Below are 25,025 nucleotides of genomic sequence, written 5' to 3'. Positions count from 1 at the left end.
GACTGGGGAAAAAATCGTCTTTTAAGACACAGCCATGTGATAATGATAGCGGTTTCTGCTGCTGCCTGTGGGGATGGTGGTCCCAGGGAAATATTCGTGATTGCTGCCTTTGGGAGCTCTAGTTCTTCTTCATGACCAATATAGGATGCATGTTGGCTGATCTTTTCTCTCTGCTTGAGATGGGCATAGTATGTTGTCTTAGTTTGAGATTCTTTCCTGCCTTTGGGAATTTACAAAAATGTAAAGTAATTTAATGCTTATACGCAGGATTGGGATAACGTCCTTTATACAGAGAGCTACTTTGAACTTCTGATCATCTTCATTCTCAGTCAGAAGGTTTCAGTTTATGTAAAGATCTTAGTTTCTTTAAAAAAAACCTAAAAGGTTGTGGTGGAGTGTCCAGAAAGCCTTTCCTGAGGAGCGTGAGGACTGTGTGTGTGCCAGGTGCCGTGCAAGCACAAGCATTAGCAACCTCAGCATGCTGAGGGGATTGAAAGGATTCATTCTGAAGCCTCGAAAAAGAAGGTGGCAAGTAAAAAGAGCCCAGGCTTGTCCTTTTAATTTTTATGGTTTTAGGTTTTGTTTGGTTTTTGTTTGGTTGGTTTTAGCTTTTTTTTATTCTTTTTTCTTAATAGGCAGTCTTCTTTCTTTAGGAAAATCCAGTTCAGCTCACTGTATCGAAAACTGTGAGCTGGCAGAGAGGTGAATAAGCATTATTAACGACACCTTTTGGTAATGTAGCCTGTTCTCTTGGAAAGCTTGTGAGGCTGCCGTGCTGAACTGTGCATTTTACATGGGGTCATGTAAGCTGATTACATGTGTGTTACCAAGAGCAGCAATTAGCAATTAGAAGTATAAAGGTCACTGAATTGAAAGAAAAACAAAATGTCAGTGTCACAGATGGCTTGGAGCTTTTAGTGACTTGCTGGTATTTAGTTCTTTGGTTTTTATATCTGGAAATCACCCAAAAAAGTTGACACTCACATTTTCATTAAATGTAACCTGAATATACAATATGAATGAGGAACCATTACATACCCAAGGAAGAATTAATATTGCATTATTTAATAATTTTATAAAAACAAAACCAAATCAAATATTTAATTTTACCTGAAACTATATTTAAGCTGTTTAAATTCAAATACCAAATTGTTGAATGTAGAAATCAAAATCTATTCACTGTCCTCCTGTTCTTCCACTTTCTCTTTCTGGATCTCATTTTTCTTCCCCTTTGACATTTGTGCGTTCCTGATCAGATAAAGGCAGGAAGGTTAAAACAGCTACTTTCTAACAAGTGTATTGGTCTGTTTCATGAAAACCCTCAATGCGATAGATCGATCTTGCAGAAGAACAAGCAGGAAAGTTTCTAGTAGTTTTTAATTCTTGTTGTTCTGAAAATAAACATATTCAAAGAGCTTTTAAATGTTTTCTAGGTTCGCATGGTGCTGTGTGCTCGTGCGAACATATGCACCCTTGTGAAAAATATAACGGACAGTGGAAATTCAGCTTGCTGCTTGGCTCGTACATTACAGAAGGCAATAGTGTAATTTTTAAACTTAGCGATATTCCTGTTCTTGAGTGGGGAGGGAAGTGGTGTGGCCAGTCTGCATTTGTGTCACGGAGGCAGCTGCAGGTCGGGAGCTGCTCATGGCACCGCTGCCCCTGGGGATCGCACAGCCCAGCTGGTGATGGAAACCCCTGCCAGTCTTGCCCTTCCATCTGACCCACCACCGTGCTCCTGCTCACCTTGGTGATTTAAACTGGTGTAAGCGTATCGTCTAGCTGGACCAAACAGTGAATACTGTAGAAAAGGAGGCATTAGTATTCCCTCTGCGATGGGGAGGGACTTGTGCAGGGGCATGACGTGGTCCTCTCAAGGTAGAGCAAAATTCTTGTAGAAGAGTTAGCAATTAAATGTGGAACTTTGTGGTCTCAGAGTGATTGCTTCTGTGTAATCTACTGTAGAACTGGTACATCTTGGAGTCTTCAGGTTTTAGAGAAGACACTGGAGGAGTATCTGTCAGGAAATGCCTCTTTCCCTGTGTCTGAGTGCTGCCGCTGCCATACCCAGGGATGCTCAAGCAAACATTTTTCATTAAAATTTATTCCCACCTTTGCTTTCTGAGATCAGTACAAAGTATGTTGACCTTAAGGTTATTCTGAAAGATGAAGTCGTTGATTTGTTACTCTGAAACAGGAAGGTCATGAGAAGGGCTGACGTGGATGAGGTAAGGAATCACTTTACTCAATTTCTTTCCCAAGCTATTAATTTTTGTTTAAAATGAGGAAAACCTGCTGTTTCATCTCTCAGAATAATCTTATTAGCATTCAAGAACACCTACCATAAAGCACGAGTTCCCCAAGGTGAAAGAAATTAATCTTTGGCTTTCTCCTCCAAAAGGAGTTTGTCTGCTGCGGAGTTGTTGTTATGTCCTTGCTGTTCTCTTAACTCTTTCCGGAGGCGTGTATTTAACCATACAAAACATTTTCCTCAGCCACTTCCCATACTTGCCCGTATTAAGACTCATGACAGGTCAAAGGGAGAACTCTTTCCATTTGGACTTCAGAAAATGGAAAACAAGAAGCAGCTTCTTTGTGTGTATAAGATTTTTGTGGTGTAGCGCTGCATTTTGAGGAGTGATTAAGTAAAAGCAGCTACTTACTCAGCAAGTCTGTCTCTTGTGTGTGTAAACATGCTATACCAACTTCAGCTTTCAAAATATTTTCAGAGCTTTTAAGTTTTACGAGCCCTGTAGAGTCACAGCAGAGGAGAAGATTTTGTTTCTTTTTTTGCTTGTGAATAATCGGTATTTTACTGAGTGACAGTCAATGTCCGTGTAAGCCTGTTAGTGTCCTAATAGGGTTGCACGTGTGTAGATGAGGGTCCAGTTGAGAACGGCAGGAGCTGCACTGATGTCGTCTGTGAATGGGGTCCCCTGGAGCACCTTTACTGTTGGTTTGCCACCCAGGGTTATGTGGATGTGAATTTCTGATCCCGTGTGGTTTCCTGGGGCTGGCGCTAAAGAAAGTGAAGTTTTACTTGCCACACACTGACGCAGAATCAGAGAGGCTAAGCCTGTGTTGTTACAGTGATGTTTGGTACAGCTTCTGGACTAGAATAAGAGTAAAACTTGATTCGCTGATGTCAGAAAGATTCAATTTAAGTACATTTTTAAAAGCTCCCAAGAGGAAACTGCATTCTTCTATATGTCCATGACAGTTATATGGAATATGGCAATTTGATTTATGGCTTGTGCTACTCAATGTTGTTCAGAAGATAGATTTATTTCTATTTATTTTTAGATCAAGTAAAGCAAGAACAGCAGCCCCTTCTCCCAACAGCATATTCCAACTTAGAGGGATAGATAACAGAATTTTAGAGAGCTTGCCAGAAATAGAGTTCTTTGCAGTAGTGCTGTGTTTTGTGGTGGTTTTTTTCCCTTTATGTGTAAGGTGCATCTTAGGAAATCAAGGGAAGTTCTTGTGACGGTTATTTCCTGTGGTAGTCCGAGAGCTCACCTGAATAATTTCAAATGCCAGTTTGTTGATCTCCTCTCCCTGAACTCTCATAAAAATCTGCCAAAAGCAGTTGTGTGTTTTATTAAATCTTGTGGCCTTTTGGATTGCATTTTGTATGTACTTCAGAATGTTAAACTTTGAAGTTAGCATGTTAGGATTTCTAAGAACTTTGAGGAATTAATACAAAAGTAAATTACAGTAATTGTGGAGTGGTGTTGTAACACAGGAACACTGCATCTAGAAACAGTAAAGATTTGTTATTTTTTATTTAAAATATTGTTTCAAAACATGTCTTTCTAACACCTGTGAAGGCTACACAGTCACAGGAGTTACCTGAATGAAGATCTCTTGAATGGCTTTACCACATAGAATGGAAATCTTCTAGAAGTATTTTCCACTAAGGTACACCCTCATAATGTTCATTTTTACCATAATTTTGTGTGCTGCTCAAGTTACTTCATTTCAAAGCCTAAAATGTTTAAGTCTTCACTAGCTAATCTGTGAATGTTTTTGCTGTGTAGCTCTTAAAGACAAATGGCCTGGTGTAGTCCCCCTTTGGAATCAAACCTGGCATTACTTGTTGGGTAGATTTTTGTTTACCTTTGGGAGAGATTTTGGTTTTCCTTAACTGTTACGGGTGATGCCATAATAAAGAGCCGGTCCAAGTTTTTAATCACATTCCCTGTGTCTTGTTTGAATGATGAAAGAGTGAAATGAAAGCAAGATGCAGAGAGAGTAATTCTGTAGAGTTTTTCTTCACATTTTCAATTTAAAAAAAAACAACAAAACAGCAAAAAACCAACTGAAAACAACAACGAAGACAAACAACAACAAAAAACCCAACAGTGAATGTTTGTAATATTTACAAAAAATATGCCATACCTAAATCAGAAATTGGAGGAAGGGAGGGAGGACAGCATGGAGCTCTGCGTGGGGTCACACAGAGACCATGTGAGTTGAAGACTCCATCCATGGTGTTAAGAAATCACTCCAAGCCAAGGCGATGGTTAAAATTTGAATAACTGATCAACATATCTAGACAGGTCTCGAAAATGAACAGTCTGGGCTCTTCCTATGCTGTCATACCACAGAATTTCATGTACATGCAAATTACCTGCTAACAGCAATCATTAGTCACTGCGGTGACTGTACCTGTTGACCTAGAGGCTTTGCTTGTCACATGGTGACATATCTATTAGTAATGACTGTGAATGGCCTGAGGCTCAGTTGCCTCAACCTGCATGTAAAATTTTTACTTCTATAGTATGGCTTCATAATTGGCTTCATCTGATTTAACAGGAAGTATTTAAAACATCTTGAATTCAAGGTTCATTTGTTTTCCAAAATGTGACTACTTGTCTGCAGTTTGTTGCCAATCATTTCTTGCAGGTATGAAGAAACTGCTAGGCTAGCTTGCCAGTTGTTCTTTACTTTTCTTTGAAAGTTTGGTCTGATAGGTATTTCCTGAGGTATTTCCACTCCTGTTATCCCAAATCCAGGAATTTTGCCATCTGCGCTTAGCACAGTGACCAATTTCAGCTGGTCCTTGCATGAACTGACAGAGAAACAAACCTGCAGCTAAATTCTTGAGATGGAAATTCTCAGCCTTGTTCTGTGCCAATGCTGCAGCATTATGTTGCATCTGCATCATTTTTTATTGCACCTTGATAAAAATAGATGCAGAACAGAAACAAGCGCTGCCCGTATCAGCCTTTCCTATGACACAAGATTCCAGCAGAAGAAATCCTTTTACAGTCTCAAAGCTTTAAGTGAGGAATGCAGAAGGAGGACATGTGTGTCGGAAGGGCACTGCTGTCCTTGTGGTGGCTTTTTTTGAGGGCTGCATTATTTCTGCGGGATGCAACACAGCTTGTTTTCACTGCTGTGCAGGCTGAATTGCTTTGAAATCAAAGTTGGTGATCCCTTAGAGAAAGCATCTTGTTTTGGTGTTAGCTTTTTCTTGAGTACTATTAAAGTGATAACTTCACAGCTGCAAGTTCTTCAAAATATTTTAAAATGAATGTTTCGGAAACAGAGTGGTGAATAGGAGTGAAGAAGCATGAGACCCAGCCCCATTATAAGTAGAAATCTTCTCAGTCTTTTTGTTTTTCAGACACCTTGTTGCTCCTTTCACTTGCCACTAACCATTTCAGAAGAAAAGTGCATATGTAATTTTCTAGAGGCACTGCCTCGTGGCTGTAGAAAACTGAAGAATGTCACCAAACTGCTGTATTTGAGACCTAGCACTTCTTTCCCTGATGCCCATTCTGGCTAGTTTGTTATCTTGATGCACAAGATGTGTTAGTGGTTAGAACAGGGCTGGCCAGTGCTCCTGATCCAGAGAGCTCTTCAGCAAAATATTCTCTTGGCTTTAAGCAGGAGAGCAGTTCCCCCACATGTTGGGGTTGGGGGGAAAATGCAGCTTGTGGTGTGATTCAGGCACAAACTGATCAGCTCTCCCAGTGACTACATTCTCTGCTATGAGATGAGATGCAACTGGCCTGTTGAAAATGTGCAGCATGGTCCTAGAACCGATGTGGTGAATGTAAGTCTGAGTGATTCCACCTGCTGCTGGGACACCAATTTTCTGAAGTCTTGGAAATTGGTCCTGGGCTAGAGCATAGTGCTGGGAGCCAGGAGGTGCTGCAGAGCCTGGTGTTGGAAAGACACCAACTCGAAGGTGTCCTTTTCTCCATCTCCTGGTAGCCCTGCTTTCAAACACTGTTTTTCAGTAGGTAGTAACTGTTCCTGTGGGTGAGTGACAACAATGTCAGTATTCATGTGATACTGTGTTGTCTGGGGTGTATGTAGTGACATGTGGCTTTGATGAGCAATATGACTTCCTTAGCCCCTACTAGAGCAGTCAGCTGCTGATATCCACAGGGCGCTCTGCGGCAGTTGTAGTCTGATTGCCGCAGTTCTCTTGGCAAGTGCACTGGAAAGCATCCTGCTGTTGAATTTGGGAAGGTCGTTAGTGCTCTGTGACTTCCCAGGCTGCGGAAAACTGGAAATGCCTCTAAAAATTGCTGTAGTACCTGAGGGGAAGAGATCATGACTAGTGGTGGTGTAGATATATATCATCTGAGGCAGGTCTCTTTCATTATGAGCAGTCAGGTATGTTCCTCTTTCACCTCCATACTGTGGTTTCTTTGCCAGGGGAACATGTAGGCTCTCCACGTGCTGTCTGCTCCTAGACTGAAGAAATCTTCTCTTGTGTCTATGTAGAAATGTGCAGATGTGGGTGTTAAGGAAGAGCAGGATAGAATAGGCTATACCTTTGATGGAATATGTTGGAATGATCCTTTGTCAATATGAAGAATGGTTTCTTGTAAATTTTGCTGAATTGTTGTTTTTTTTAATTGCTGCCATATGAAGAAGATATATTTGCAGAGATAAATGTTTTGAAATCCCTTTTGTATTGAGGTATTGATATTTCCATAAACAAAGGTCCTCTGCAGTTATGTGAGTGAAATAATCAAGATGTGTGATATCAGTGAAATTAGGACTCTTAGTAGTTTGAACTGCTGTTTGAAAGCTGAGCAGTTAATTCTCTCATTTCCACTATCACTGATAGAGCTTTCCAGGATGCTGGAGGCATAAACAGCTAGTGTTGAGCTGTGCTGGTCCTGCGCTGATTGTTTTACATGGTTTTGACTAGAATGTTGGTGACAAGTGAGGTGCAACTGTAGTTTGTGTGTTACTGAAAGCTGGTGTGCACTCTCAGGCCTATTATACAAAGCTCAAATGAAATGTGTCTGCCTGTCTTTGGAGGGGGAATGTGGAAGTCTGTGACTTGTCACGTCATCCTCCCTGATTCTTGTCATTCTCCCTGATACACATGAGAGCTTTAAGACTCTTTCTTAACTCATCTGCGTCCCTCTCAGCTTCTGTTTGCATGGTCTTTGTCTGTACGGAGGAGGGGATTGTAGAAATCATTCAGTACCTCTGAATCCGTAGAGTGGTCAGTCTGAAGATCTCCCTGCTATTGTCTGCTCCTTTACTTTCCTCCTTTTTTAGTATCTGAGCATTTAATGCAAGTATTTCTGGAATTATCTTCACTGCACTCCCAAGAAGTAGTAGGGCATTGTTATCTTTGCTTTACAGGTGGGGAACTGAAGCACAAACAGATTAAATAACTAGATAATACTAAGTCTTAGACCCTGAGGCACCATAGCCATGAGATATTTTTTAGTATTTTGTCCTTCATTTTGAGGGTTTTCTGACATGTTTTCACAGGCATAACTATCTAATGTGATCTTTAGCACTCTTGTACTTCCAGATGCTTGGTTTCTGTTTTGTTTCTGTAAAATTTCCTTCTTTCTGTGTAGTTAATTCTGCTGCTTCAAGTGGTGCTTTGTTCAGCAACCATATCTTCTGCATGTACAGTTTGGATTGTTCAGCTGCAGCACCATCTGAGGGACAGGGTAGTTCAGAAAACCCCCAGACGTAAGAGTATGAGCTGAGTGTAATTAGGATTATTCAGAAATTCAGATGTAAACTGTGGGGAGTGCACTGGAACAGAACTATTATTATTTATTATTTAGCCACTTGAGTAGGAGAGCATTAAGGGTGACAGATAAAGAGATTTAAGGATGTTATCAACTTGCAGTGCTATGTGCTCAGCTCATTGTTTGAAATACCAAGGGTAATGTTAATGGGCAGCCCATATAATATTCTTTTAAGCATAATGTTTCCCCTTCTAACTTCCTATGTCCCTGAGTTCCAATTTGCTGGCTTGCTCTGCATGGGGTGCTCCATCTCACACCGTTCTGCTGACAACAGATCCATCACACAGATCAGCTGAAGCATGAAGCCAGATGAGTGCAGGGAAAAAGATCAGGAAATGCAGCTGCTTGGGTGTATATGTACTGCAAAGCTCTGAATTCTTAGCACCCGATTTTTATTCATTGGGATTTAAATCATGATTTGAAAATAAACTGTGTCTTTAAAATACCTGACATAAACACATTACTTGCCAGTGCTGGGGAGCAGCATTTAATTTCCCTGCTCTGACAGAGACCTGTGATAGATCTGTAGCCATCAGTCTTGTGGTGATCAGGTGATTAATTTAGGACGTTCAGAGTGTAAGCATTAGAGCTAATGAAGTTTTCTTTCTCACTGAAGACAGCATTTACACTGAATAACTACTTTAAAATTCAGTATCACCGGAATCGATCTATTTAGACTTTGATTGACAGGCTTGAGTGCTTCTCTGTGCTGACCTCCATTACATTTCTCCTCCCCCAAGGTGTTTTAAAAATGAGAAAAGTTACAACTCATGAGGACAGCTTTCCCAAACCTATCAGGGTTGAATGCTATCGCACAGGAATTGCGCTTGACTTCTTTCCCGAGTTCGTTTGACTTTTGCATAGAGAATCCCTCAAGTCTGTTCTGTGGTGAGCGCAGCAGTGGTGCGGCCAGCGGCAGAGCTGAACTCATAGCTCTGTGTGAGGAGCTGCATTCCTCTCGTAGGAATATGTAGTTTGGGATTCTCCAGAACGGAATGTTGTGGTGGCATGACAAAGTGTTCTACTAAAGTGCCCTTCCTTCTGAATGTAGGGGGTTTTGGATCTTCACACAAAACTTAAAAATGCTGGGAAGTGTTTTTACAAATGTATTTCCAACTGTATTTTAAACAGTTTTCTCAAGTAAAAACAGACTGATGTGAGTATTTTCACCTTAAAAATGTACAGAAAGGTCATATGCTATATGTAATGTTTATACAGTCCACCAGAATTATTTGGTGTAAAACTTCAAATAATGCAATTTCAAGTTTACAGTTTAAAAAAAAAAAAAAACTTATGTTTTTAAACCAAAGATTTTCTATAATTGAGTTATTTTTCTCACAAAAGTTGTGACTGCAGCTGTGATAACGGAACATGTAATAATAGCTAAATACATAGTGGTTTAGAAGAATGATTGAATCCACATTTTCTTAAGAAAGCATTTAGAAATTTCACCTTGAGCCTTAAAGATGATGGCATTTGCCATATAGGCTGTGTCTGTTGATTTTAAAAGACACCTGGTAAAATACTGCTGGATGTGTAGGTCGGGAGGTCTACGTATGTAGAGTGGTCTGAGCCAGCACAATGAAATGAGTCTCTTAGGTGTATGATTGCTTCACATGAATGCCCCAAACCATGGAAAACTTTACATATCTGTTGGACAACACATCTGCCTTTACATTTATACTTGTGGTACTGCCGCCACAAAAATAATTGATTGATGATTTGAAAAAATTGTGTGATACTCTTAGGATGCTGCTAAGTGCTAGCAAAAAGGCTCCTGAAGAAGAACAAAGCAGGATAGGTTGACACTTGCTATGCAGTACAGTATTTCCTCCCCCCCACCCCCGGCATTTGTGATAATTAAATCAAGGTCCAAGCAGCACAGTGCCTGGAAAATGATGACATTTTTGTCAGCTGTTTTCTGTTTTCTCTCCCTTTCTGGACTTGCTTACCACCTGAAGAAGCACCTTGAACTGTAGTAATTCTTTCTCTACTTGCCAAGATAAATCTAAATTCAGTGATAAAAATGGGAAATAGCTCTTTTATACTTTCTCATTAGTCTGCCAGTTTGCTAAATAAGCTTAGAAGGAGAAGCTAATCTTTGGGACCAGAGCAAATAGGTAGCATAGTTGTTAGCATGGTTGGCTCACTCTACAGAGGGAAAAATGTTGAATTAAGAATAGTGTTGACTGATGGGAATTTCAGTGCCTGATGCAGATGGCTACACAAGGTATTTAGCTTCCAGTTAATATCGTGCATGTATTTAGAGCCTTTCAGAAATGCGAAGAGATGCTGGCACCATTGCTTTTCCTAAATGTCTGTATATTAAATGAGCTATAATAAACCAGAGCAGTGGGAGGTTAATTTGAATTTTGCGTATTACTTCAGAACTGGTTAGAACAATAATGTTTACTTGTATTTATAAACAGTTATAAGTAAATGTAGAAATTTGGCAGATATACATTGTACACCCACAAAATACTTCTTTCCTCTCTGTGATTTCTTCAACTTATTTTTACACTGTACACCCACAGTGAAAATCATGTAAAGTCACTAGAGGAGGGTAACAAACTTCAACATCAACCGCTAGAGGGAGCAAGATTTCAATTATTGTAATTGAGAGTAATGTAATTATTAATTAGTACATTTTAAGGAGTGAATAAACCAGTAAGGTCTTCAAGTTTGACTTCCTGTATAAAACAGGGTCTAGTACCTTGTCTACTGGGGTTTTTTTAATGCATCTTATAATTCTTGTTTGAAGTGTGATTATTTTTTTACGTAGAAAGGCATATAAAATATCAGATTTATAGTGATGAGAAATCCACTGTGTTACAGTGGGTAAGGTGAAATAATATAAAACTGCTTTTTTGTCTGACTCCTGCAGTTTGAACCCCTAACTCTGCTACGTGTAAGGGAGGGACGGGGTAGAATTCACTATTCTTGCAACCTATCTCCTCCCAAAAATCTTACACTTATTGTGCAACCAAAGTACTGCTTTAGCCTTTGCTAAATGAATAAATTAAGCTTTTCAAGCTGCACACTGTAGTTCAGATTTCATTGTATTTTTTCTTTCTTGATCTTCTACTGACTTTTCTGCAACCTTTGGGAAATGCCACAACTAACAGTCTCTTAGCCCCTCAGTGCTGACTTGTATCATGTCATTACTCCCATGAGGGATTTTCCTGCTTGTAGATCTGAGGGACGTTTATTCTTCTAGCTATATATAGTTAAGACCTCCTATTTAGCTCTTTAGCTGTTACAGAACCTAGATTCTTTGCATTGTTCCTGCCTTCCAGAATCTTGCTGTACATTATGTCTGTGGGGGGTTTTGTGCTTTGATGTGACTTGATGTCTAGCAAGACCAGAATGCATGTTTTTCAAACAAGGCTGCTTTATTCAATGACCAACTCTCTTGTTCCTGTTGTTATTTACCTCTTTGGTTTTGTTGCTAGAAAGGGTATAATTTTTTTCCAGACTACTAATAGCTGTATTGAATTTTATTAAACAAAGAGCATAACCCTGTGTGATCCACTAGAAACACTTAAAGTGCAGTTACTTTTTCAGATCTGTTGGTGAGTTTTAATGTTTCCTGTATCATGCGTAAGTTTTTGTATTGTGGTAGTTAAGTTATTAAATCATTGTGAGGAAATAAGTTGAATGTTTTAGAAAGGTCTCAGTGTATTGATTTTTATTGACCAGACTTGAAATCTCATTTGAAAAAAGATCCTTTTGGGCAGGCTGTTTTATATGTAAAACGGTGTTTAGTGACACCAAGTTTGTTACCATACCTGAATTTATTCCTGATGGCAGCTAGTATCCTGTTCTTTTAAAGGAGAGCTATGGCATGACAGCTTAGTTTCACTTATTACAGAACTTTCAGATATTCCAAGACACTTTGAAAACAGCAATAATTTGAATGGGCAGGGTAGCCAGTTCCTTTGTTACTCTTTGGATAATAATTATCTGACTATGAAGACTCATCTAAACTAAAACAATCTCCTCTCAACCCTGCAAACTCAGTCTTAATGTAACATTCTTTGAGTAATTGATGGGATGAGAAGCATTTCTTTGTTGCTAAAAGATGTTATTACATAATCTTCCTTTCCCACAAAAATAGGCAAGATGCGTTAAGGCAACCTTTTTTTCATGGTTCACAAATTTACCCTCCTTATTCAGTATGAGGCCTATGCTATTAGGATTTTACTACTCTTAACATCTTTAAGGAACTGTGTTATCTATGCTGTTGCTGGTGAACTACATTCACTTGCTATAAAACTGATAAGACTTGAGCAGTCTGTAATGTTTTTGGGCAGTGACTCCAGAACATTTTCATGCATGTTTTGGAAGATTCCAGTGCATATTAGTATAATTATCAGTGTGAAGAAGGTAGTTTAGATAACTTTTTCATTGGAGTACTATGTGCAAAATACTGACTTAGGATTGGTATTGCATTTTGGTTTTAAAGATACACTGTTCAACTTACTAGGTATTTCATGGTGGTACTTAAAATCAGTAATCAGTGTTACATAATTAAAATGTTTCTGGGGAAGAATCATTATTGCTGTAAAATACTGGAAGTAAATGTTGACATTTGAAATCTTTTTTACTTATGAACTGAATGAGTCTCTTCTAAGGATGCCATTTATAAATTTGCTTTTGCAAATCCAGTTTTCTTCAAAGCAAGGACAGATAAGTCACCTTTTCTGACTTGAGCAATGTTTTTCTTTTCAAGTGAATATAAAAGGGAAAACTTAATGATCCTTATCACTTGTTTTGTTATGTGCTACATTATGTAATGCTGTGTGATAAATAAAACTGATCGTTCGAGTTACATAGTAAAGCATCTCCTAAGTGTTGGACTTGCCTGAGCTGCTGGTTGTTTTGGGAGTGGCTCTACAGCTGAAAAGTTAAGCAACAAATGCTGTTGAAGACCTATTTGCAGGTTCTTAATTGTTGTTATTTTATTTATTTGTTTTCGACAATTACAGCATTCAGTGTTTTTAATTGGACACTGAGAGAGAGTTATTTACAGTTATGAACATATCAATAACATTTCATTTCAGGGAAATCTATCTGTCAGGCACGCATTTATCACTGTGCCATAGATCTGTTCCTAACAATTTTGCTTTACACATTTTGGAACACTATCATCTGCATTGTTCATTTTTTTGTCCAGTTCTACATGGCAGAGGTGAGTAAATTGTGCCAGCTTACAAAACAAGACAAAAATCTGTTTGTTGAGCCTGTGTTTGCAGAGAATAAGCAGCATTATCGGAAAAGCTCCACTTTAAGGGATAGCCACTGCCAAAGAAGTGGTCCTGCTGCCTGACCATTTGTTCCATCTCCTTCCCTTGCCCTGGGTCTGGTCCTGGGCTGCCTCTCACTGATTCAGCTCACCGAATTGGGGGAGAAGGTGTCCCCTTAGCAGCTGTGTAGTACCCACAAGATTAGCTTGCAAAACCTCACTCTCCCCTGAGGTGTTTGCCTTGAAATCGGGCATTTCTGTGGCATGGAAAGTCGCAGACTGCAGGCATCACTTTGGAAGCTGTGTTGTTTCTTGACAGACATTACAAAGTTTTCACCATTATTTACATGTTGTGCTTTTAAAGGTGGGGACTGTGTTTCCCTTTATGAAGCTTATTAATTCTTATAAGGTTGTTGTGGGATGATGCCAGAGTCCTCACAACTCCTCCTCTCATTTCCATGCCTTTGTCAAAGTCTCTGTAGTGCCTTAATATGCGTATGTCCACCAGGCACTTAAGAAAAATAATTACTCAAGTTTTCTTGCTTTCAAGCTGATGTTAGAAACGGCCTGACTAGATAGCAGGACTGTGTGTGCTTCCAGTTGTGCACAGAAAGCCATGAAGCTAAATCAGGTCATGTAACTCAGGGAGCTATTGATGATGAACAGTCTGTGCAGGGTCTAGAGAGGGAATTGCAAGGGGTTTGACCATGAGAAGCCATAGTTTGAAATGCATGATGTTCAGCATTGAATGTAGAATGACACTGATGTGATGATGATACTTTCTGTTGCTGTATAAATGGACAAAAACTTTTACCTAGGATTTGTTCATTCCTTTCTGCTTTTGCAAAAAATCCAGCTTATCAGATAATGAAATGTGTATTGCAGTAGCCAGGTCTGTGTAATGGCTTTTGGTATAATTGTCCCTCTGGTTTTACATAGAAGGATTCAATGTGTTTTCCATCAGAATTCGTCTACTCGCAAGCAGCAGTCATCTTTTTTTAGGTGGGTCTTTGTCCACAGTATGATGGACTAGTCTTGCTTCATTTCTGGAAGTTTTTTGGGTATGTTTTAAAATTGGAGGTTTCACATCATCGTTAATAAAGTGGTTGAGATGTTCATAACGAAATCTTGAGTTGAATTACAGCCTGGCCTTGCAGCAGAAAACATTGCTAATTTTTGGCCTTGATATGAAATGAGTTTTGAGCTCAGTGTTCCACGGTCAGCCCACACATGATGTGCTTGGCTGAGTTGCGGAAACCGAACTGCTTCTCTTACTGAGAGAGGGAAGGTACTCCTCTAACTGCCTCTAACGAAGAGTGAGCAGAGGGGAGAGCTTGCAGAGCGATGGGGACACGGAAATGTTTCCAGCATGATTGGTGGAAAACTGCTGTTAGTCTTTAGCTGGTGCTGTTCACAACATCAGGTAGCTAAAATTCCCTGTTTTTTTGATTATGTGCAGTTCTTTCTCCAAACATGCTGATTACAGGCAAAAACTTGTGTACATAGCAGAGAATATGAAATAGTGGGGTACATGGAGGAGGTGTTTCTCAGTGCTTATGTAGAGATCTGGGAATTTCCTTACTAAGGTTTAAGAAAGGAGGGTTGCCAGCCATGCTTGCCTTCACATGAACCTTCACACCGAGTATGGGCAAGCATGCCTCAAAGCAAAAAGAAATGGCTGAGAGGTTTTCTGTTCCCGGATACAGTAGGTGTGAATACTACTTCTCTGTCCTAATGGAGGGGTATAAAAAGAGCAGGCATGCAGGCTGTCTGCGAGGTGCCCTCCTGCTGAGCCCCCATGAGGGACACGGGCCAAGAGTACCAGCTTCTGCAGCCATTTCAGCCTCAACTTGTGCAAGAAAAGCTGACCTGGGACCTACATGGAGCTGTTTTCTTCTCATATGGAGATGGTCTCTTCTAAAATTAAGTCATCTTTAGAAAAGTGTTGGATGAGACTTGTTCACAGTGGTGTGTCAGCAAATGATATCTGCTGGGGATTTCTACTAAGGCTGTTGTGTGAACACCTTAATAAATGCCTGTCTAAACCCAGTTCCTGAATAAGATAAAGTTTGTACCTGTGACTTACAAAACTATCCCGAGAAAATATTCTTCTGCCCCCCGAAAATAAACATGTTTTAGTTTGTCGGAGGACACCAGTGCCTTCTTTGCAACGCGTATCTCTGGAGGCTTTTCCAAACAAGAGCTAACATTGCAGCGCTGTGCTACGTGCCGAGCTGGTATCCTGAGAGCTGCCTCATCCCCAGCGCCACGTGAGCCCTCCCAGCTCGGCTCTGCCGCGCTCTGCGCCACCAGTTTCCTTTCACCCAAGCAATCGACTAGTCTGTATTTACATCAAGTTTTTCTGTTTCCCACGATTTTCCTCCTACTATTGCAGAGAACCCTGAGAGATTTAACCACAGTGCCACGTAATTTATCTCAGGGAGTGCAGTGCTGCCAGCTATCACAGTAGTTAGTGTTTTTCTAAGATACAGCTCCTGCAATGTTGAGATTATGCAGGAATCTCGCTTTCAGTAAAGTAAGTAAACAGTCTCAGGGCAAAACTTGCAGCATTCTTTCTGTAGCTGTGTAAATGTGACCAAGTCCCTTAAATGTGACCCTTAGAGAAATGAAAAGGCAAATGGAAATTTTAAGTATGTTAAAACAGACCTCATAATTTTTTGGAGCCACAGTAACTGGTTTTCTGTACTTGACCACCATTGCTTCTGACAGCTTGAGTTTGGCATTAATGAATGACTGTGCAGTATGGTAGTAATTTTAGAAACACTTCTATTTGTGACATGTGAGGAAAAATGCTGGTCTAGACGGAGCTGTGGAGGGAGAGAGGAGAGGGCTTGAGAGTGGTGCTGGAATGAAGAGTGAAGAGACCGAGGGGAGCAGCCACACAGGGCGCTAAAGTGGAAAGTAAAGGTGGAATGATGGGGGCCGGGGGAGAGAAGTGAGGGAAACAAACTTGCTGAGCTGGGAGGCAGCTGGGGAAGCTGGGAGAGAGAAGCAAAGAAGAAAGTTGGTAGGAGGAAGAGGAGGAAATGACTCAAAGTACCTGAGGCATTAAGCCACTGTTTTGAGTAGCAAAGGTACTCAAAGCCTTTCTGTACCCTTTTGCCAGTGTATGTTTAAGGGTAGCTTTCGCAAAAGATATAGCTGGTAATGGAGGCAGGTGTCCCAGCTTCTGTGGTGAACACTTAGTGCCTGGAGTGGCAGGTAGCCACTCTGAGAAATAGTAATTAAGTACCTGTACTGTCAGTTCTCCTGGGACAGGCACGAAGTTGTAGTAATGACATATATACACTGTACATTTAAATAGATGGTCAGTGGTCTTCACTGGCAGTTCCGGCAGAGCGACGCGTGCCAGCCAAGCCTCTGCTGCCGCACCGCCTGGGTTTTGCACTTGTGTGTTTCTGCCTGCGCGGCGCTGCCCGTGTTCGCCGTGACTCCGACGCGGGCCGAGCCTGCAGCGCTCGCACCTGGCGCCGCCGGTGGAGGGAGCGGCAGCGGCCGGCCCGGCGGCGGCTCTTGGCGCCCGCTCCGCGCACAGCCGGGCAGGAGGGGGAGGCTCTACCAGCCGCCGCTGGGCGGGGGGCGGGCGGGCAGGAAGCGCTGCAGCCGCTGCCGGCGGCGAGCGGAGGAGAGAGCAAGGCTCCTGCGGCGCGACCCCCGCGCCGGCGCGAATGGTCGGTGCCGGGGCGGGGCGTGCCCTGCGGAGCAACCGCACGGAAAAGTTGCCGTGGGTCCGAGCTGCCGCTAACGCCTCTCTCCTTCCTGCGCCCGGGGCCGCTCGCTCGCCTCTCTCTCTCTCTCTGTCTCCTGGGAGCAGTCACGGGCGCTCTCCTGTTCTTCTCTTTGTATTATGGCTCTGAATTTTTAGGAATCCGAACGCAGGGATATGGATATGTCTGACCCGAATTTTTGGACGGTCCTTTCCAACTTCACGCTGCCCCACCTGCGGAGCGGCACCCGTCTCCGCCGGACGCAAAGGTAAGGCTCGGGCCGCCGGGCTTCCCGAGGCGGCAGCAGAAAAGCCCCTGGGAGGGCGGCGGGACCCTCGGCCTCTGGGTTTCTCCCGGTCGGGAACTGCGAGAGCTGCCGGACTCTCCTTGCGAGTCCGTGGGGGTTCTGCTAGTTGGGTATTTTTTTAAACCAAACGCTGCGCATTACTCTGCCCCCTTTATAAAACGTTTTGTTTTCTCCTGCCCTTCCACCCTCCCCCTTTTTTATAATTTTTTTCTTAAAGACACTTTCAGCTTGCTCTCAAATATTTGACCTTTTGTATAGAGCAGATATACTTTATATGGACAACTCAGGATAGCCTACTTTGTTCAGTGTTCTTAAAGAGACAGGTTTGTGTAACTACTTTTTTAGGCAGGCTAACTGACATTTGTTGATACAGGAATGGCCTTTTTATTTTTGTAGCATTTTAATTATTGTCAGAAGGGGGAAAAAAGTTTTGGAAACAGTAAATGCTAAGTAAAAGTTAAAGAATTGTGCCATCCATGGACAGAAGACTGACAAGCTTTTACATCTTGTTCATTTTTTGTGCCGTGGTGTCCATTGCAATTAAGTGTATTCATCTATCGCAAGGAATAGCGAAAGTTTATAGGAGTTTGTAACTTTGTTCACTAGTACCACCCCGTGTGCCATTTTGAAGCATACCAGTTGTGATGTTGAATTATGATGTACTTCTGTCTGTGAAACTACCTTGAGTATTAATTTATTAATTTTCTTTGGAGAATGTGTGAGAAATGTTTCTTCTGCTGGCTGGAGAGCTGGCACAAAGCAATCAGGACAGAGACTTAGCAGAGCTGGCAGTTCCTAAGCCTTAAGTCTTTATGTGCTGATATTTTTCAAAAGGAAAACAATATCTGTCTGTTGAATGGCAAAAAGTTAACAAAGGAAAATCAAATGGCCCGTTTCACATGTTCTTTCAATGTATATATCTTCTTTATTTGTCTAGCTTGAGGTAGCTGTAAGTGCTGAGTTATTTTATGATTATTATCCTTGTCTTGTAAATAATTTTTTTACTCTTACGTAGCATCAACTGAGTGTCTGAGTAGGTGTTACACGTTTTTCTGCTGCAAATGTCTGTGTTTAAAGATGGGAACATGCTGGGGCTTTTTCAAATCAACTTCACTTTTCTTACTCAAGTAGGTTTGCACCTTTGTGAAGACTTTTAAAATAGAATACATTTTATGAAGTGTATGGTTGTATGGCAGGTTGAGAAGAGAGACTTGGTGGACTTCACAAGAAGTGTAAATTACATGTGTACCGATTCTTTGTTTTTGTTTTGGGTGTGTGTTTTGTTTTGTTTGGGTGCTTTCCTGCTTACCAAATACGACGCTACATGGGTTTTATTTAAATATTTGAAATAAATTTTAAAGCAGCATTGAATACAGTCTCAGCATAACTCATATAAGGTGTATTAGTGAACAGTAAATGCCATATAGGCAGGTATGTTTTATGTATTACAGGGATATTTGGTACTTAATGCCCTTTCTGTAGGAGAATCAGAATGTCATAGCATTGTGAAACTAAAAAGCCAGCAGCAGAGTTTCAAGCCTTCTTACTCTTAATGGGCCCCAATACCCTCCTTTCTCAGCCTGGTTCTCTCCTCTGGGTGGGGAGCTCGGTGTCTGCTGCATTGCCATCTCCCGGGACAGGCTGACTAGCCCACTTCTTCAGCTGTCTTCTTAAAGGTGGACCTGTCCCCTGTACCCTTATGGTCATAATTCATCTACTAATCTAAGTGATTGATTTCAGAGTGATAAAACTGTCAGAAGAAATAAAAACAGTATGGGGAGTGCAGATTCTCCTAGTTCTGCTGCAGAAATGGGCATGGGTTAATCAAGGTACCAGCGGGGTCTGCATGTTCTGAGCAGTATCTCATCTGGGCTGTCTTCACAGACTCATAGTCAACTGTAGACTGAACTGTTACATGACAAGACTGGAATGATAGCTGCTTACTTGCCACAGGATGTTTTCCCTTTGTAAAAGAGTGCTTCTGGGTAGCTGCTTATGTTTTATGTAGCTTCCCAGGCATTTTAGAGGACCAAAATGCAGGCTGTGAGTAGGCTCAAAAGGGGTCTAGTTCCTATGGTCTGAGTCTTCTGGCTGCGCTCAACTGAAAGTTTTGGGTCCACTGATTTAAGAGGGTTGTTTTTTTTTTAATAGCAACACTGTCTATGGAACTGTTGTCCAGTTCATGGCAAGCCTTGGTGCTTCATGGAAGCTTTACAAGAGACATTCATTGTTCTTTCTGCTTGTATCCACAGTTGGCTTTGGGGCTCCTTGCCAGTGTGAGAGCATTAATTTTATGTTTTCGTTGAGCATTTTAGCGTCTTAGGTGTGTTCCTTTTGCCTGTTCGATTACTTTTACCTACACTAACAGGATTCTTGTGGACTGCTAGGCCCAGTCCTTTTTGTGAGCACTATCTTAATTCTTGGCACTTGGTGTAAAGAGTAAAGTCCTGTAGTACTAAGAATTTTGTTTCTTTCTATAGATTTACTTGTTGTAGGCATTTATTTCTCTTTGCTGAGGTCCTAAGAAGAATTAAAATATAGTCTGTTCTCCTTCAGGTTGCAGTGTTGAATATGGCAGCTAAGTTGTAAAATTAAGTTTTATGGTCTTACTTGCTGACCAAAGTCTTTACATGTTTGTTTTGTTCAACTTCTGTTTTCCAGCAGTAGACTTAGATGAATTTTGGTTGCAGCAGCTCTTTCTGGAAGTGGTACCTGAACAAGAAGTATCCTAGCCTGACTTTAAAGTCATGGAGTGGGTTTTCAGGGCTGGTGGGTGGAAAATTCTCTCCAATTATAAATTGGAGGCTTTTGGTATTAAAATCACTGAGCCTATGAATGACACGGATTATGTCATGGACTTTTACACAGAAGAAAAATGTTATTTTTTCTATTGCTATAGGTGTGTTAACCATCCACAGTACTAACTTTGTGTTCCTGCCCGAAGTGATATCCCTTGGAGCAGAGAAATAGAGGGACTCTGTGTATCTGTATATGTTTATTTATATAGATCAATTTTAGATTTATATAGATGGATGTGTAGATTTATGTATGGATAGATGTGCATGCACACACATGCTATTTTCATATGGAAAAATCAGTAAATGCTTTCTACTTAATTCTGTGTTATGTATTTAACTCTCTTCCGCCACTTTCTCTCTTCTCTGTTATCTGTTACAAAACCAGCAAGCCTGTGATTCTCTTGTGTCTGTGTGCTTTGCTCTTGCTTCTTTGTGGTAGTTGCACTGAAACAATGTTATTACGATAATTCTTCCTTGGAGTCAGTGTTTGTGTGTTTTCTTTTTTGTATGTGTTTTTTCGGTATGCCACTGTGAATGCTTGTCCTGTTGTGTCGAAACTTCATGTTATTTGTGTACAGTCACTGAAGTGGTATTGAGGCTTTCCTGAGATGGGATTAAAATATTCATTAATTATCAAGTAATAAATCATACCGTCTAACTGTTCCTAACCATTTCTGAAACATTAAAAACAAAGGAAAATTATAACTTTTATTGAAAACTCAGAGAGTAGAGTTGTCAAAGTTTGCTGTAGTTTTATTAATTTGTGGACATCACACTTCCTAGAAAATGTTGAGCAGGCTTTTTGAACTTCTCTGGGTTGGTAGTTTTAGTAGGTGTAGGGATATTAAAATTATTATGTGAACTCTTGCTATTGGTTCTTGTATAGGTATTGTGATTTTTTTTTTTTCCTTTGTCAACAAAGTATTATGTGTAAGTATACTGCAAATGGATTGTTTTAATTAATAATAGGTGTTAAAAGTGGTCCCATTGGTGATACAAGAAAATGAAGCACACTTATTAATGTAAACGCAGCCACAGAAATGAAGTATAACTGTGTTGATGCCAGCAGAATCTGTTGGTGCCCCACTTGAGTTATTTTACTTTTATTACGTAAGAGTAAAGATCAGTTAAACAAGGATTGTTTTTTGCTGTATTTGCTGTATCATTTTTAATGTATGTTTTGGAGTGTGGCAGTCTGAAAAGCTTTACCTCTTTCTTACTTTCAACCCTCTTCACTCACCTTAGTTCCTACATGTAAGAGAGAGGAAGCTATTATCCTAATGAATGTCGAATAAGTTTAGTGAGAAGATTGTTATAAAAAAAATGGGGGGAATAAGAAAAATCTCCATGCAGGCTGTCTCTGCTTTCAAAACACATTATCATTGAATATTTTTATTAGAAGTTAATCTGTTGGCCTAATGATCCCACTGCTTTCTGTGCTACATAGTGAAATGTTAATGTATCTTAGTAATTGTGTTTCCTTTAATTCACAGTACAGGCTGTGTGTTAGGGCAATGGTCTTACACTCTCACTGTCAAAGTGGATGTGTTGGTTTTATTCTGGTTAGTTTACTTGGCTCATCTTTTTGTTCAAGCAACTAATGTATTTCATCTTCTGCTTACAATCTGAATGTTGGCAACAATCAGTTTTCTCCAATGAGCCATCATTGTTTCTTAGCTTCAGCCAGACTGGTAAGGATTCATCTGGTCCTATTCCTGTTTTTTGCTTAGTTTTCACTCTGAAAAAAATACTGTTTCGTTAGAATTAAGTGCAGATACTTAGGGTTTTACTGTAGAAAACTTGAGGAAAGCTTAAAAAAAGAGCAAAGTAAAAAATAAACTTAGAGAAGTGCTGGAGAGAAGCTTTGCCCTCCCACCCCCACTCCCCCACAATTGTGGTTAGTGTCTGCTGTTATATGGTAAGAGACAGACTTTGCCTTTCTTACCGAGGGAGTCAAAAGGACAGTAGTCCAAATATCCCTTCATGAGCTGTGGTTATTGGGGCACATTACACAATCTTCCTGCTCCGTTTGAATTTGGCTTACATCTGCTATCGATATTCTGCAGAGCCATTATGGTTCTTGCTGTATTACAAGCTGACTGATCCTTCTCAGATGTGATTTTTAAGCACACAGGGGCTCACTCAGGCAGTGGTTAATACTTGCCGTGCCTTCTGTCCTAGAGCTTTGAATTTCTGGAAGCAGTATGCCATGTACCCACTTGTGTGGCTGCACATACTGATTGATGGGCTTGCCTCTGGTAATTCTTTGTGAAAGCTGGAAATGGTGGTCAGATAAGTGGATTTCAGCGTTAAGTTCCCTGTGACAATGTTAGACATGCCGGTGTCCTTCGCTTACAAGGTTGAAACATGAGTAGTAACAATTTGGTTGGTTATGAGACATTGAATCATTCAGTATTTTGGGCCACTGTGTTTAGAATATGAAGATACTGCTAACTGATATAGGTTGAACATTTTTAATGAAGCTTATTAAATGTGTCGCACTGATTTAATAATGGGGTAAAACTATCTAATGTTGCTAGCAGTTCTTCTGTGTGTATTGCCACATTGTCTGTGGGCTGTATCAGAGCTAGATCAGGATGTCAAGTTACATGTCGTAAGAAGAATGTTCAGTAGGAGGTAGGTTCTTTGGAGGAACACTGTGATGGCAGCAGGACAGATGCAAATGTGATGTACTGTATTTCCCAGACTGAGGAAAACAGGGAAGTTCACATATGTTTGATTCAGCCTTATTCAATAGATGTGTCACATTCAGTGACAACTCCTGGATTTTTTTTGGGGGGGGAAACTTTCAGAAGATTTTTTGTGTCTGAATCTTTGCAAATTCACAAACTGCAGTAACTGCAAAACTTTAAAGCCACCCGCAAGAATATATAGTATTAATATATAAAATTGTGTCTAGACATGATATGCCAGTGTCATATTTGGACTCTGAATTTCATCTGATGTGGGGGGTCTACTGTGTGACACTGTATGGTTACTTGACTTAATTGTTCATGTCACTTGAATGTACACTGGTAGAGACATTATTACAGAGATCACTCACACTTGATATACTTGGCATTTTTCTACCCATTTGTGAGACCACATACTTCTCAGCACTAATGTTTCAGTCCTTTTTTTGAAGCAGTGCATATTATATATACATTATTGATACATATTAGCATTAATTAGATATACTTCAGTGGACTATTCCACCTGAATAAAGCTGAGATTAAAAAAACAAATCCAAAAAAACACCAAAACCCCACACTTCTAGCGTATCCTTAAATCTCATAGTAGGTCAGTTCTGTGGTTTTATTTAAAATGCTCAAAGCAAATCGAGTAGCAGTGACCTAGAAAACTCCTTTTGGCCTGGTCCCTAGTAAATATAAACATATCTCGGAAGTATTGTAAACCAGAACAATTCCCAGATTGATCTACTCAATACAGAGACTTCAGAACTACAAACTGCACTTTACTGGTATTCCTGCCGCTGACAGATGAGGGCAAAAATTCTGTTTAGGAATAATGAAAACCATCATGCTCTATTGTTCTTGAAAGATTATAATTATTATTGTAAGTAGAATCTGTTATTCCCATGAAATACTGGCATGTTCAGTTTGGAGATTAGAAAGTAAAAACTGCTGTGATTTCCTTATCCCACACGTTCTTTTTTTCTGCATATGCAGTAATTATGTAGATGTTCTAGCATGTAATAGCCTGCTTTTGATTTCTATTATTTTGCTTTAACCTGGGTTTAAGATAATATGTGTAAGAAAAATTGTGAAAAGGTTACCCACTAGTGGATCTTCTTTCCCCCCCGCCCCCCATAAAAATATTGAAGATGTTGTAAAATGAGACACTGCTTACTAGTAGGAAAATGGCTATTTATATGTGATCAAAGTGTCTGTCTTTTCTAACTAGACTGGTTTAAAAAGTAGTTATTAACATATAAATAAATTACAGGGAAGTTAAGTATATGTATATTCAGTTTTATTAAAAAGAATGTGGTTTATCTAAATGTTTACATGTACGCAATTTTAAAAATCTGTTTTAGTGGTGGGTAGACTAAAGTAGTCCTGAATAAAGTCAAGGGTGTTGATTATTGAAGAAATACCCTTCCTAGTGCTGCTTAATTTGCTGAAACAAATATTAAAGTGTTATATGTTGAAAGAATTTAATTTCATAAAAACATACATACTGTCAGTCCTGTTTGTGCTTCATTGTAGTATTGTATTTCAGAGTTTAAAAAACATTATTTCTCTCAAGGCAATAAGGTAGTTCTTATACAAACTTTGTTTCTTTTGTGTGTGTCAATAAGGGATTACATCAGCCTGAATGTTTTTCATGCGTCTGACAAAATTCCTGGTTTTTGTTTTGAGGGGACTTGAGTGAATGTAAACTTACCTGTTGCAAGGTTGGAGAGGAAATCTTATCAATATCTTATGTTTATTTTCATATGTATCAGTATATATGTATACATCTGTATACACTGTAAATATACAGACTTAAGGGTGCACAGGCATTTGTATGCATAAATACTCAAGCAGTAGCTGTAAAATACTGCTTGTTGAGAAGCTGAATGGGATTGATACCATGGGATCAGTTCAACAATTGGAAAAATGTAATTTTCTTACATGTGATTTATTCAAAGGCATATCCAGGCATAAATTGGATAGACACTTTTCTATCTACAAGGATATTTATGCTGTTCTATAGCGTGCATTCATACTATGGCTTTCGAAAATTCCCAAAGCGCAAGCATTTACAATCTTGTTTCTGGGAAATGTGGCTTGTTTCCTCAAATTGAACAAGACTGTTGACTCTGTTCCACCACTGGAACAGGCTGGTTTATTTATTTGAATTTTTGAACTTGACTAGTTCAAACTAGTATAGCATTTAAGTTGTGAAATACAATGA

At 40.1% G+C, this 25,025-nt stretch overlaps 1 protein-coding gene across 24 annotated transcripts in view; it reads left to right on the top strand.

Moving 5' to 3' along the window:
* MAST4 (microtubule associated serine/threonine kinase family member 4) overlaps positions 1 to 25,025 on the top strand; it is a 308,536-nt gene that overhangs the window by 180,922 nt on the left and 102,589 nt on the right. For 3 of the 24 annotated variants that reach the window (XM_021292260.2, XM_021292257.2, XM_021292256.2), the window contains exon 1: positions 16,910 to 17,268. The exons of 20 other annotated variants lie outside the window; for them this stretch is intronic. In XM_021292260.2, coding sequence (XP_021147935.1) covers positions 17,177 to 17,268 — 92 coding nt within the window. In that variant the 5' untranslated portion in view covers positions 16,910 to 17,176. Of the gene's footprint in view, positions 1 to 16,909; positions 17,269 to 25,025 lie in introns of those variants that run through there. One more of the 24 variants, XM_005505958.3, reaches the window with a different exon arrangement.

This window comes from Columba livia, chromosome Z (assembly GCF_036013475.1).
Source record: "Columba livia isolate bColLiv1 breed racing homer chromosome Z, bColLiv1.pat.W.v2, whole genome shotgun sequence".
Taxonomy (NCBI): Eukaryota; Metazoa; Chordata; class Aves; order Columbiformes; family Columbidae; genus Columba; species Columba livia.
This window is presented reverse-complemented; position numbering and strand designations above follow the sequence as displayed.